This window comes from Mesoplodon densirostris, chromosome 2, assembly GCF_025265405.1.
Source record: "Mesoplodon densirostris isolate mMesDen1 chromosome 2, mMesDen1 primary haplotype, whole genome shotgun sequence".
Lineage (NCBI taxonomy): Eukaryota > Metazoa > Chordata > Mammalia > Artiodactyla > Ziphiidae > Mesoplodon > Mesoplodon densirostris.
Genome location: NC_082662.1, coordinates 142,918,811 through 142,933,406, shown reverse-complemented (window position 1 = coordinate 142,933,406; position 14,596 = coordinate 142,918,811). Strand labels below are relative to the sequence as shown.

The window sequence follows — 14,596 nt, the reverse complement described above, 5'->3', positions numbered from 1 at the left end:
TCTTCCAGCCCCTGATTTCAATTCTTTGGAGCATATACCCAGAAGTGGATTTGCTAGATCATATAGTAATTGTATTTTTAATTTTTTGAGGAATCTCCATACTATTTTCCATAGCAGGTGCACCATTTAACATTCCCACCAGCAGTGCACAAGTGTTCCAGTTTCTCCATATCTTGTCAACATTTATTTTGCTTTTTTTGATGGAGCATAATGGGTGCTGGAATCTGTTTTGACTAAGTGTATTGTCATCCATATTATTGTCAAAATGCCAGTGCAGAGGCTGGAGTGGTGCAGTGATCATGAGTGACTTTGTTGGAGGCTCTTTTATTAGGTCAGATTGCCATTATTTAGCAAATACCAATATTTGTTATCGTGAGATGAGGCAGAGGAATTCTTGTTACTTACTTATTAGGTAATGAAAGGAACTGGCCATAGTCTACATGTCCAGGCAGGTGGAAAGTTCAGAACAGGTCTTCCAGGCCTTGGCATTGTAGTTTACTTCAAGGCCTATATATAGATGGCCACTGAAGGAAGGCTCTTCCTCTTCCAAGGTGAGGGTCATATCCTATCTCTCTCCTCATCTCAGCTCTGGCTAACGTCTTCCCTCTATTTGCTTGTTTATTCGCTCAGTATTTCAACAAACACTGTCTCTTAGGAAGGAAGTAACGTAAGACTTCAACTTCTAGTTTGCTTTTTAGTGGGCAAGTACAGAGTTACGCCTACAAGAGCCCTGGCACTGTTTCCCTGCCTGTCAGGAGAACCTGGAGTGCAACCTCCAAGGTCAGATCCTTCCAGTGCATCCCCAGAGAATCTTCAATGGACACGTCTCAAGCACAGCCAGTGTGTAGGAAACTGAAGAAAGACACTGATCATATGACAGGTTATATCTTAGATGCATGTCGGTTAACCTTGAAGAGACAATACATGTAATAAAACTATGAGAAACTGTGAAAACGAAACAGGCTCAGGAGACAGAAAAGACAGTTATTCTTTCTCCCTGGAAATGAGATTTAATGGGCTTTGAAACCCAATGCTTAATTTCTCCTATGATTTTAGTTATATTTTGAGAAGTAGCCTTTTCCTTCTCCCCTGCATATGTTAAAGACAGTAAGAAGTGGCAGGGACTTCCCTGGTGGCGCAGTGGTTAAGACTCTGAGCTCCCAGTGCAGGGAGCCGGGTTCAATCCCTGGTCAGGGAGCTAGATCCTACATGCATGCCGCAACTAAGGAGCCCGCCTGCTGCAAATAAGACCTGGCACAACCAAATAAATAAATAAAAACAAAAAAAAACCTGGCAGCGTATGGGTGATGGGCCTGATGGCTCTTCCCTATCCCTATCGAAGACTCACTTCTGGGCTTCTCTGGTGGCGCAGTGGTTGAGAGCCCGCCTGCCAATGCAGGCGACGCGGGTTCGTGCCCTGGTCTGGGAGGATCTCACATGCCACGGAGCGCCTGGGCCCGTGAGCCATGGCCGCTGAGCCTGCGCATCCAGAGCCTGTGCTCTGCAACGAGAGAGGCCACAACAGTGAGAGGCCCGCGTACCGCACAAAAATAAAAAAAAAAGGACCCACTTCCTTCAAGGCTATACTATAGTTGCCAGGAGCTTCGTAAAACTTTTCGAGCACTTACTCTGTGCTGGGCATTTCCAGTTCTGTGGCCTCATGAAAAACAGCCAACCAGGTCTAAAGATAGACACTGCTTCTACTGACCACAGGAGCTCAGAAAGGGACCTGTCTTTGAAGACTCTGCCAGGAAGTTAAAGATTCTCCAGGCTTTTTTTCTTTTTTACTCTTCTATCTCCAACCTGCTGACTCTCTGCCCCATCACAACACTCACAAGAAAGGGTGGGATAGAAGAGCTGTGTGTCTGGTTAGTCTTTCTGTAACCCCAGAGGCCAAAAACCTGCTTGGAGATAGGTGCGTGGTTAAAGAGGATGCTCCCTTGCCTCAGGTCACAGCCAGAAAAAAACTGGGCCAAAGTCAATTTTAACTTTTAGTTATTTATTTTCATTTTATTAAAACAATTATTTATTTATTTGGTTGTGCTGGGTCTTAGTTGTGGCAGGCGGGCTTGTTAGTTGTGGCAGGCGGGCTCCTCAGTTGCGTCACATGGGCTCCTTAGTTGTGGCATGTGAACTCTTAGTTGCGGCATGCATGTGGGATCTAGTTCCCTGAAGAGGGATCAAACCCGGGCCCCCTGCGTTGGGAGCGCGGAGTCTTAACCGCTGCGCCACCAGGGAAGTCCCCAGTTTTAACTTTTACATTCATTTTCTCAAGTGTATATTTCTTCTGCTCCAGACTTCCATCTTCCTCTCTACTTTTAGAATGTTAAGAGCTAAGTTTAGATGGGTTTCTACCACTGAAATAAAAAGGATGTACAACTTGACATCCAGTATAAATTGAAGAAGAAACCCCAGAAGACTAACACTTGTTGCTTTGCTCAACACCAATAAAATCCATAGAAAACTTGCCCTTGTAACATTGAAGAAGACAGAGCCTTATCCATCTAAACCCCCAACAAATACTTTTAAGTGAACAGCACTGAAAGGGGAGACCCCAAGGTATAACAAAAAAGAGCACTGAACTTGTAATGAAAACTACTGGCCTTGAGCACTGTGATTTACTACCTAGGTGACCTTCAGCAAAGTTTAAACTCCTGTGCCTCTGCTCCTTCACCTGTAAAATGGGGATAATTATATTGGTCCTCACAGCCTTCACAAGATTGGCATAACAGTAACAACCAAAAGGGCTCCCTTGTGAAGGTATAATAGTTTGGACACTGTGAAGCACTCTGGGAGGCAGCATGGATCACACTGTCTTCACTGAAGGAAAAACCCCCAATCCAACAGCTGGTTTGTTCCTCCACTAGAACATAACAATCCCTGAGCCCTGGGAACAGAGTTAACGAACACCGCCCGCAGCATACAGATGGAGAAAAGGTGACAGTGAGAAGTGATGACAGTCATCTTTGCCCACGGTGAATGTCCAAGGCGTTGTCGCTCTTTCTCCACTCTCTCTTAACCATTCCTAGGAGAACTGATGTATTCCGACCATGCCCAGTATAGGCATCATTCTACCAACTACTGCCAGCCCCTCTGCTTCTGAGTTCCAGCGAGTATCCTGACTGCCTAACAGACATTTCCACTTGAATACCCACAAGCTCAATTTATCTAAAACAAATTATCTCCCCTACCCACATTCTTTTCCTGACTCTTGCACCTCTGCCAGCAGCACCTTCTTCTTAATCACCTGAGCTCAACCCCTTGGTGCCACTGACTCCACCCCAAGCCCTCATTGTCTTCAGTGTAGAGACCTCTTGATTCTTTCTTCATTGCATTTCTCAAATTCACTTTTCACTCGCCATGTCCCTTGTCACCAGTTCACGCTTAAACTACTGCGACAGCTTCTCTTCTCTTTTTGGAATATGTGGTAGATACAACAGACAATGCTACCTTCCTGAAGCACAGCACTCATGGCATTCCTATACTCAAATTTTCAATACGTCCTTACAGCTCCCATGATAAAGTCTGAATGCTCTTCCCCAGGCCTCATCCCGCGCTTCTAATAAAGTACCTGGCACATGGTAGGTGTGCCACTATTGCTTAATTAATAACCTATATTATCTGTCCACAGTTTTTCTAACCTTATTTCCCACTGCTCTACAACATGAGCCCTTTGGTCTACTGGCTACTTCTAAAACCTGTGTAAAAATTCGAAACCCCCTTTCTTCCCAACCTGAAATCCTATCCCACCTCCTTCTCAACTGGTGTCCATCTCCTGTCCTACTTCCCTTTAAGAAACCTTTCTTGCCCTCTTACTTTGAAGTTCTATGGCATAGATCTCTATATCCCCCACAACTCCTACTGCAATACTGGATACATAAAAGGTATGTAATCAGAAATGATTTAAGTGTAAATACAAATACATGACAAAAAAAATCTCTGCATTAAAAACAATGGACTGAACACAAATTTATCAAAATGTAAATAGAGGTTTTGTTTGGGTTGTGGGTCTGTAGTGGTTTGGATTTTCTTTCTTTTCTCCATTTTCCTTAATGAGTAGATTTAAATTTTTCATCATAAAAGTATTTGAAAACCTGAATATCCATTTAATAAATTACTCTTTGTTCCCATCTTACTGAATATTTATGTGGGAAAACTTCAAGGATGCCACCATCAAAACATACACATACAAAATGGTAGGCAGTGTATTATAGTAAAGGGAGTTTCTGGAGTCACACTGCTTAAGGTTAAAAATCAGTTTGCCAGGGACTTCCCTGGTGGCGCAGTGGTTAAGAATCCGCCTGCCAATGCAGGGGACACGGGTTCGTGCCCTGGTCCGGGAAGATCCCACGTGCCGCGGAGCAACTAAGCCCGTGCGCCACAACTACTGAACCTGAGCTCTAGGGCCCGCGGGCCACAACTACTGAAGCCCGCGCACCTTAGGGCCTGTGTGCCACAACAACTGAGCGTGTGTGCTGCAACTACTGAAGCCCGCGTGCCTAGAGCCCGTGCTCTGCAACAAGAGAAGCCACCACAATGAGAAGCCCGCACACAACGAAGAGTAGCCCCTGCTCGCCGCAACTAGAGAAAGCCCACACGCAGCAACAAAGACCCACGCAGCCAAAAATAAACACATTTATATTTTAAAAAAACAGAAGCAATATTAAAAAACTATCAGTTTGCCACTCCCTATCTGTCTAACCTTGAGCAGTTTTAATTTTTGTGCCTTAAATGTCTATATATGTAGAATCATAGGGTCATTGTGAAAATAAAAATAATCCATGTGAAGTGCTTAGAAGAATATGTATTTGGCTTACAGAAACACTCAGATGTCAGCTACTGGCAACAATAGTCGAAAATGGAATGGCTGTTAAAATCCTTGTACTTGTATATAAAAAATAAAAAACAAGGTTCTACTGTGTAGCACAGGGAACTATACTCAATATCTTGTAATAAACTACAATGGAAAAGAATAAAAAAATTTTAATCCCTGTATTTCCAAACAAGAAAGCTTATGTTCAAAATTAAATGACAGTCACTGCACTTGGGTGACATATCTTAGTAACTGGAACTTGTCAAACATCTCAGGACATATCTGTGCTGCATGCTATTCAACCTGCGCTTAATCTGGCTCCAAATTTAATTACACACGTCTCTATTCCACACATGAACATGGTCTCAAAGTCTATATAACACAAACTAAGAGTTTCAAACCTAAAAGGGGCCAGTTCTGTTTCTCTAAATGTCTGGGCTTATTTTCTAAAATAGGTTTTTCAGGTCAAATTCTTCACAGAAACCTAAATGACAGAATGGAGATGGGGAATTTGAAGATTTGCAGTTATGTCTTGGCTTTATTACGAATTCAACCGGCTGCCTTTCAGTTAGTCAAATTTTGAGATATTTGTTCCCTCAAACATAAAATGAGAACTATCTGCTTTCTTATTTCCAAGATAGTGTAAGAAGCATACACAACTCACAGAGCTGAGGGAAGAGTTTATACCAAGTCAGATATTGGTATCCAGTGCTACTGGGCTGCCCTTCTCATATCATGATCAATCATAAAATGTCTATCTTATCGTCTTCCTTTCCTATCTGCTTTCTCTTCTTTACTCCCATTAATATGTAGTTAGTTCCTAATCAGAGGAGTATGAATCAAATTAAAGTTGAGTGTGAAGAAAAGTTATCAAAACAGCACCATCACATAGTAAAGTACTGTTAAGTGCAAGTAATGGTTAATTTTGTGTATCAATTGAACTGGGCCATGGGGTGCCCAGATACTTGGTCAAACATTATTCTGGGTGTTTCTGTGAGGGTGTTTTTGGATGAGATTAACACTTAAATTGGTAGATGTAGTAAAGTAGTTTCCTCTCCCTAACGTGGGCCTCATCCAATCATTGAAAGACCAAACAGAACAAAAGGTTGACCCTGTCCTGAGTAAGAGAGAATTCTCCTGCCTGGTGGCCTTTGAACTGGAATATCAGCTCTTCCAGTCTGCCAGCCTTGGGACTTTAACTGGGACAGCAGCTCCATAAGTTTTAGATTTGCCAGCCTCCATAATCACGAGTCAAATTCTTGTAATAAATCCCTTTACACACACACACACACACACACACACACACACACACACATACATATATCTTATTAGTTCTGTTTCCCTGGAGAGCCCTAAACAGAGCAATACCAGTATTATACTGAAACTCTGCAGATAAAACTGAACAGAATTCAGATTATGCTTGAAAGCCAAAGAGAAGGCAGGGTTTTCTAACAACAACAAAGGTCATATGTAGATATACTCTCAAGTCTCTGGTATTTATGGCTGAATCAAAAATACATGTAGAGTTCTTTCCAATGCATTTTTTTTTTTTTTTTTTTTTTTTTTTTTTTTTTGCTTTATGCGGGCCTCTCACTGTTGTGGCCTCCCCCGTTGCGGAGCACAGGCTCCGGACGCGCAGGCTCAGCGGCCATGGCTCACGGGCCCAGCCGCTCCGTGGCATATGGGATCCTCCCAGACCGGGGCACGAACCCGTATCCCCTGCATCGGCAGGCGGACTCTCAACCACTTGCGCCACCAGGGAGGCCCCAATGCATTTTTTTTATCATTGTTTTTGGCTGCGTTGGGTCTTCATTGCTGTGCGCGGGCTTTCTCTAGTTGCGGCGAGTGGGGGCTAATCTTCGTTGTGGTGCATGGAATTCTCATTGCAGTGGCTTCTCTTGTTGCAGAGCACAGGCTCTAGGCACGCGAGCTTCAGTAGTTGCAGCACACAGGCTCAGTAGTTGCGACATGCAGGCCCTAGGGCGTGCGGGCTTCAGTAGTTGTGGCTTGTGGGCTCTAGAGCGCAGGCTCAGTAGTTGTGGCGTACGGGCTTAGTTGCTCCGCGGCATGTGGGATCTTCCCAGACCAGGGATTGAACCCGTGTCCCCTGCACTGGCAGGCGGATTCTTAACCACTGTACCACCAGGGAAGTCCCCAGTGCACATTTTCTAGTGGCTTCCTATCCATCCCAACTTGGGGGTTATTTGGTTTTAATAAATGAGTCATGTACACAGCTGAGGCCTCTTCTTATACATAGTGAACCAAGCGGGGTGAAGGAGAAAAGGGCACTGAGTTTTATTTCCCTGAGCAATCTAGTCACTAGATTTTACAGAATACCTACTATGGAGATTTTTACATCTTCTAACCATGGCCTTAGATCATGTCAAAAGCAGGCCACTGCCTACAAAAGGACGACAGGCAGGAAGAGCCTCCTGTTAGATGGGACAGTGTCCTGAGGACAGAAGACAGACCACCTAAAGAAAACAGTTAAATCTGGAGATAAGAGGGAAAAATAAGGAACCAAATATTCCCTAGCAATAGGAAAGGAAAGTAACAGCATCTTGGAGCAATTCCGGCTCATTAGAAGTACAAAACAGCAAACCATCACTTATGCTGAGGGGCCCTCCTTGACTTAGGGTTCCTTTCCTGGCTTGTTTGATCACTCAGCTATTCTGTTCAAAGTTGAAAGCCAGGGCAGTCACAAACCCACAGCTCTGTTCTCAGCCCTTCCTTGGGTCTCTTAGAACAGTCTGCAGGGAATGCTTATGTTTTCTCTTTGGCCACAGACCAGCTGGATGGTTGAAGGGGTATATTGTCTCAAATATGTAAATTTCTCTAGGAAAGGGCTACAATGATATCGATGTTCCAAACAATTTTTACCCAAGCGGTAGCATCCAAATGATAGGATCTAATTATTTTTAGTATAATCACATTTCTAACCATGTAAATATTTTCTTCTTCCTTATCTTAATTGCTTTCCCTTTTATTTATAGATAGGGACATAAAGAGAAATATTTCACTTTCTTCTTTAATTAGTTTCAGGGCCATAACGTTGACCAACTGGGACAGAAAATCCAGAAGGGCTGGCAGGCCAGCCTCTAGCAATGCTTGAAAAGGCAGAAATATCCTGAGTCAGCAAGTGGGAAAAGAAAGCATATTCAAGTTTTTTAAATGGTCACCAATGCAGTATTTGAGAAGTTACATCAAGTACTGAATTGGAATGAGGCAATCAGTACTGGTAAATTAACAGATAAACAGAATAACATTTACCTTCATTTTTAAAGAAGGTATTTAAAAAATAAAGTCTCCATTTCCACAATACTCTATCAGCATAAAATAACAAAGTCACACTGAAGGCCAATAACTACCATCAATACAATACTTATTTCCCATTTATTTGTGATTTTTCAGGGGTTCAAACCAGTGAATAAAAATCAATTTTATTTTCACAGAGAACTTGTTATTCCACTATTATTTTCAGAATCATTGTAATAAAAACCCTACCCGGAAAGGGTAATACAAAGGAGAACCTGAAGGTCTCAGAAGACTGTGCAAAATTTATAACAACTGGCATTTAAAACAAACCAACCACCGAAGGCTCTGATATTTGGCCTCTGATCTCTCTTAGGACAGTGTTTTTCAAAGTCTGGTGTGTGTCAAAATCACCTGGAAAATTAACGGAGCCTACAGAAGCCCAGGGTCTCTGCATCTTTACCACGTTCTCCAGCAAGGGTTTTCCAAACCGGGCTGATCAGAATTGCCTGGGAAACTCTGAAAAACAACAACAAATCCCCAAGCTTCATCCCTGGACATTTTGGTTCAGTAGGTTTGAGGTTGGGAAACAGAAATCTTAAAACATTTTATTTTAAAATCGTTAAACAAACTTCCCAGGTGGTTCTCATTAGTCAGATTTGGGAACCACTGACTTAGAACACTTATTTAGGTAAGTGTCTCTCAAAGAGCTCTAAGCCTGAGCTAAGAATATTCGTAACTTTGGGCAGGTTATAAATCACCATCCTGTGAGAATTTAACAAATTAAACTGTCTAGAAGTGATTTGATACTAAAAACTCTACCCAATTTAGCACTTAAATTACCTAATGATTTTCTGTCTATCTACTCTCCACCCCCAGGCAAAGGTCTATACATAATATTTATTTTCTATGGCTGTTAACTGCTAGCCACCCAGAGTGCTCCTAAGCAAGTTGCCCCATAGGATTTTGTTCTGTTAACCTGACCCTCTTCTTCCATTCAGACTCCCAGAGCTGTGAGGAATAGACCTAGTTCAGGGTACCACGGCCAACTGATGTCACTTGCAGCATTACGTGGCAAGACATCAACCTGCAAACCCTGTCCCCATCCCGCTGGGAGAGAGACACTAGAAAACCTTAAAGTGAGAATTAATTTTGGGGGGAAAGAATCGCTCTAACCAAAGACAGATCATTTAAAAGCTTAACTATTTTAAAAACCAAGACAAAAGAAAGCTAATACGACTTGAGAAGCTTAAAAAAATAGTGATTTTTGGTTTACCTCCAGTAGCCCTAAACCCATAGATATCCAGCCTCACTTCTCCTGTATCTCAGAATCAGGTGTTTAAATTCAGAGTCCAAGACAGAAAGAATCTGAAAGCAATGATCAACAAGGAATTTGGGAAATGACCTTTGATCTCATTTTCCTTGCAATCTGAAGTCCTATCAGATAGAGATATCAGTATACATCAAATGGAAACATATGCTCAAAAGTAGGTGAGAATTATGATCTGTAAAACACAGATGCTGATTTCTAATCCTTCCCACAAAATCCCAGATCACAAATTGAGAGACGAGATGATCTTTTTTTGGACAGAAGGCACTGACTGGGCCCCGTGAGCCAGCAGTGAGTGACAGGCAACTTGCAGGAGAGGCACCAGAAACGCCCATGGGTCCCACGTGTCTCTTCTTAGTGACGATGGCCCTCCTTACTGGACAGTCAGCAGCAGACAGTTCGAATGTACTTAGTAAAACTGCTCGGTGGGCAACCAAAGGGAAGAGAAGGATCTCCTAGAACTGGGAGGGAAAACAAGCCAAACGCTACTAGCAGCAGGCCCAGCTGGAAGAGGGCTTGGTCTGCAGGTTGATGTAGTTCCCTTGGGTGGACAAAGACATATCTTCTCTGGAATTGCTCATCATCTTTTCAATGAGGACTCTAAAAAACAAATAAAAAACAAGCCTGAGAAGCTGGATGGAGAAACGGCAGATATTGTCTGTCTTGTTACCAGATGGCATTCAGTAAAGCCACGAGGTTTAAATGCCCCTTTGTCCCCAATTATCTCAGGAGAGAAGACAGCATCCCTGACCTTCAGGAGCTGGCATTCCAGTGACTCAGTCTGTTCTTGTTTGCTCAGAAACAAGGAAAGAAGGTCCAAGGGGCTGCAGTGGAAGATGGGTAAATCTGCGTGCCTATCCCTAGAACAGCATGAGCTACTCACCTCATGGCCTCATTAATATTTTTGTTCTCCTTGACTGATGTTTCTGTCCAACCTGTGAAACCATTCTCTTTACTGAACCGGTCAACCTGGTCTCGGCTCACTGCCCAAGGAGACAGATCACACTGGCAAAGAAAATCAATAAACGGCAACACCATAAACTTCCTGGGAGTAGAAACATTGCTCAGATACGTGTGGATTTAAAACAGTTCCACCCATGGCTAAAACAGCAGCATCTGAAATCTACAGCCAACATTCTTCCCAAAGAAAGTCTCAACATCTCTTGAAAGGAGGTAGAGAAGGGCAAGTGGATACCCACAATCAGAGTGCATTTTAGACACGCTTACTCTCTGACCACGGATTGAGGCCAGGGGCCATTTTCCAAGATCGACCACATACCTTGTTGGCTAAGAGCAGGCAGGGCACCGGCTCTCCATTAGGCAGTGTGAGCTTGCTGTCCAGGTCCTGTTTCCATCTTTGGCTGTTGCTGAAGGTAGTGGCGTTGGTAACATCAAACATAATAACACAGGCAGAGGCATCCCGATAGTAAAGTCGGGTCATAGAGGTGAAGCGCTCCTGCCCTGGGAAGAAAGGAGACGGTTCTTGAGAAGGTGATCCTGAGAGCCAGCCTTGGAACCCTCCCTGACACCCTGCCCTCTCCATCTTCATTGTGGGAAAGAGGGAAGTATGCGTAGTGGGTGAGTCCAGATTCTGCGCCCAGATCACCCAATTCCAAATCCCTGCTCTGTCATTTACTATCTGTGTGACTTTAGACAAGTCAAGCTTTCGGTGCTTCAGATTGCGCATCTGTAAAGTGGGGAAACAAGCAGTAGCTTTTTATCATAGGATAGTTGTAAGGATTAATGAGTCAGTGAATCTAAAATGCTCAGAAAAGTGCTTGGCACATAATAAATAAGGACTAGCTATTATTATTATTGTCTTCTCTTGTTTCTCACCAAGGTCAGCTGAAAACCCACAAAGAGCACGCCCTCCCCCTGCTGTGGGAGCATCTACCTAAGGTCTGGACAGTTCACTACTTTGCCAGCCCCTCCACCCACAAAGAGACTGCTCTACATTTATTCAGGGCAAAACATCTACAAAAGCTCTACATCTATTCAGCTTATATGTCCTCAGAGCAGTTCAATCATTCCAGCTTCAGGAAAAAACTTCTGGTTTCCCTGTCCCACTTTTTCTCTGAGAGATTGTTGGTTAAACCAAAATGTCTCCCTTGTTCTTGTCCAGTCTTGTCCATCCTACCTGCAATATCCCACAGCTGGAGGCGCACCATCTCTGAGTCAGACCACCGGAGAACCTTCAGAGCAAAATCCACTGAAAATATATGTATAATATACTTGAATTAAATTTACCTTAAAAAATCCACAGTCATATCAAATATGCAATTACAACCCTAGAGACATACAACTCCAATCCCATTCATTCATTCATTCATTATTTATTTGTTTGGTTATTTTTAAGCCCTCAATGGACTGAGATGAGCCCACACTCATGTATTAAGTGTGGGACAAGTAATCCACATCTCCGAAGGCATCTCCAGCTTTTACTCTCTCGTCAAACCAATGTATTTGATCCTACTTGTCTCTAAGGCTGGGGATAGGAGGATGGGAGTAATTATAAAAACAACTCCTAATCTCAGGTTAAACGGTTTCTGGGAGATTTAGGGGGTTTTCTCAGGGAAGGGATGATGGGGTAGAAGAGGGAAATGAGGTAAGTGGGTTGGCTTTTGCATCTTCCACATTTCAGTGTTGGTTTCTAGTCCAATTGTATTATGAGAAAAACACACCCTCAGGGAATTCTACATTCTCCATAAGGCTGTAGGAATTATCTTGGGCAGGAATGGGATAAAGTGAAAAGGTCCCAGAGGATTCACCAGGAAGAAGATACTCCATGGATGATGCTTAAGAGCAGTGCTGGAATCTGCTGGAAGCAGTCCATGAGTTAAGGCTGTGGGGGAGAGTTTTAGATAAGGACAGCAACAGGATAATTTCTGAGATTTGGAAATACATTTCTCCACGTCTACGACAGAAATAAAAGCTAGGGGAAATTAAGAGTAAACACTGAACAAAAATTAGCCAGTCAATTATATTCTCTACTAAAGGAAAACTACAACAATTGCTAAAAATTAGTGGGATACTTCCATGAAATAGGGACCCTCATATTATTGAGCAGTGTGGGGCAGAATGGTCAGGAAACAATCTTTGAAACTTTTGTTTGTTTGTTTGTTTGAAACTTTAAACCCTTAATTTTGATGAATGTTCCTAAGGAAGGTGTTTTAACTGCAATGTAAATGCATGTTAATTTTAAAAAATTCCAGAATGAACACTAGCACACATTTTCAAAATTTACATTACTGCAATTTTTTTTCCTTAAAAAAGTTCTTTTAATGGAGATAAATAAATGTTTGTTACTTTCCCTCTTCACCAGCTCTTCCCATCAAAACTTCTAATTATAAGGCATTTTTCTACTTCTGAAAAGACAGTTGAGTCCAAAGGTCAAACCTGGAAAGAAATGAATTAACTCTTGGTCTTCCCTGCCTCCTTCATCTCCCCAGTCTGAGAGAAAAAGGTGTGTGTGGGGGGGAAGATAGGTCAGAAAAGTGGTATATTTTACACTAGGAAGAATTCCTAGTCTTTATTGAAGCAATCGATGGACAAAAAACACACAGCTCGTCAGCCCTGATAAGCATCTGATTGTGTGGCCAAGGAGCCCTCCCATGCAGGTATTTCCATAACAAAGCTAGGCTCCATGAGGCCAGGTTAAACACCTTTCTGTTCCTTCAACAGCTGTCTGTAACTCCCGTGAGAGGTAGGACAACATCCCCAGCTGGTACCTAACCAGGCGCTCCAGAGGGTCTCAGCTGCTTCTGCTGATCGCAGAGATGTGCCTGTGACCGCTAGGAAGGCTGCAGGAGGAGACTTGAGTTCCCTAGCGAAACGCAGCAATTGCTCATTTTCTCATCCACCCGCCCCCATTTCCCATCGTCACAGCTTTGCTCTCTTTCCAGACAATCAGCTCAGGCTGGGAAAACTTAATTGGGGGGAACCCAAGAGAGGCATGCACATCAAACACCAGCATGCCTCCCTTCAGGATCCCAGACACCTATTTCCAGTCCCGGGGAAGGACCCAAAGACACCAAATCCCCCGTTCCCCACCCCACTTGAGTCCACGGCTCAAGTCCCGTGATCCCGGTCTCTCGTCTACCCCGCCCCCGCAGCGACGTCTCACCTCCCACCGTGGACTTGTAGTGTTTGCTGAAGCTGTCCTGGGAATATCGCTGCACCAAGGACGTCTTGCCCACTGCGGCGTCCCCCACCACCAGCACTTTGAACAGGTGATCGCGGCTGCCCATGGCTAGCGGGATGGACGTTATACGGCGGCGGGAAGTGGGGGGAGTAACTTATTTTAAACCCTTTGGCTCGGGACCCCGCTCAAACTGAAGTTTGGCATTCCCGCCGAACCGCCCGTTGGGCCTTCTCTGACGAGAAAGCAAAAAAGGAAACTTCGCACTCAACCTATACGCGCTTCCTCCCCGGGCGGCCACAGTCTGGGTGGGGCGCAGGGCGCAAGCTGCGAGCCCCCGGCTGTTCTCACCATCTCCCCCTCCCCGCCCGGCTACCGAGAAACGAGATGAGGACCGGGACTTCCCCGGAGCTGCTCCGGCGGGCAAATGAACCCGGGCCAGCTCATTTCACGGTCAGGGAGAAGATGGGGGCCCTCCCCGCACTGCGCAAACCAAATTCTGGGGAAAAAGAGGTTCACACCTAGACTCTCCGGACCCTGTACCGCACCAGGCGGCGCAGTCCCTCTGGCCTTCCTCCGCGTGCGTCACGTGCAGCGTTGCTTGGAGCACTACATTTCCCAGCTTACCTCGCGGTGAAGAGAAGTAGGCGAGTGAGGAGACTCTCCCGCCTGGCCTCCTGGGAAGTGTAGTTAATGCACTATTTTTCTTTTTAAAAAAACTACGCAAAGTTTCAAATCCTTTCAACCGTTTGGAATCTTATTTTTAAATAATTCTGGAATAGAAGAGATCCTTCAGAAGCGATTTGTTCGACATGATTTCACCTGCCTAAATCCGTCCCCAGATAGATTTCTCACTATCTTTAAAATTTTTATGGAGCTAAGATTAAAAATTATTCCATAGATGCCATACATTATTCCACTAATAAAAGCTCAAGCCTCATCCCTCATGCTCCAAATCTATTTCCTATTCTTTCAGTTGGATGGACATATCCAGGATCTTGTGAACATGATGAAGGCTAGCTCTTATATTTTTCCCAAAAGACCCAATATCAGTCAAATTCAA

At 43.9% G+C, this 14,596-nt stretch overlaps 1 protein-coding gene across 5 annotated transcripts; it reads right to left on the bottom strand.

Moving 5' to 3' along the window:
• Positions 1-8,178: 8,178 nt before the first annotated feature.
• On the bottom strand, positions 8,179-14,149 carry RAB29 (RAB29, member RAS oncogene family). Of its 5 annotated transcripts, none has more exons than XM_060091043.1 (6): positions 14,055-14,149; positions 13,519-13,644; positions 11,533-11,604; positions 10,675-10,856; positions 10,279-10,400; positions 8,179-9,995 (listed from the first exon to the last, which is right to left on the bottom strand). In XM_060091043.1, the coding sequence occupies exons 2-6, from the start codon at positions 13,640-13,642 to the stop codon at positions 9,884-9,886; spliced, it is 612 nt and encodes a 203-aa protein (XP_059947026.1). In that variant the 5' UTR covers positions 13,643-13,644; positions 14,055-14,149; the 3' UTR covers positions 8,179-9,883. The 5 variants fall into 5 exon arrangements, with proteins under 5 accessions (XP_059947026.1, XP_059947025.1, XP_059947028.1 ...); XM_060091042.1 differs by having other exon boundaries at positions 13,519-13,768; positions 14,055-14,141; XM_060091045.1 differs by lacking the exon at positions 13,519-13,644.
• Positions 14,150-14,596: the final 447 nt, after the last annotated feature.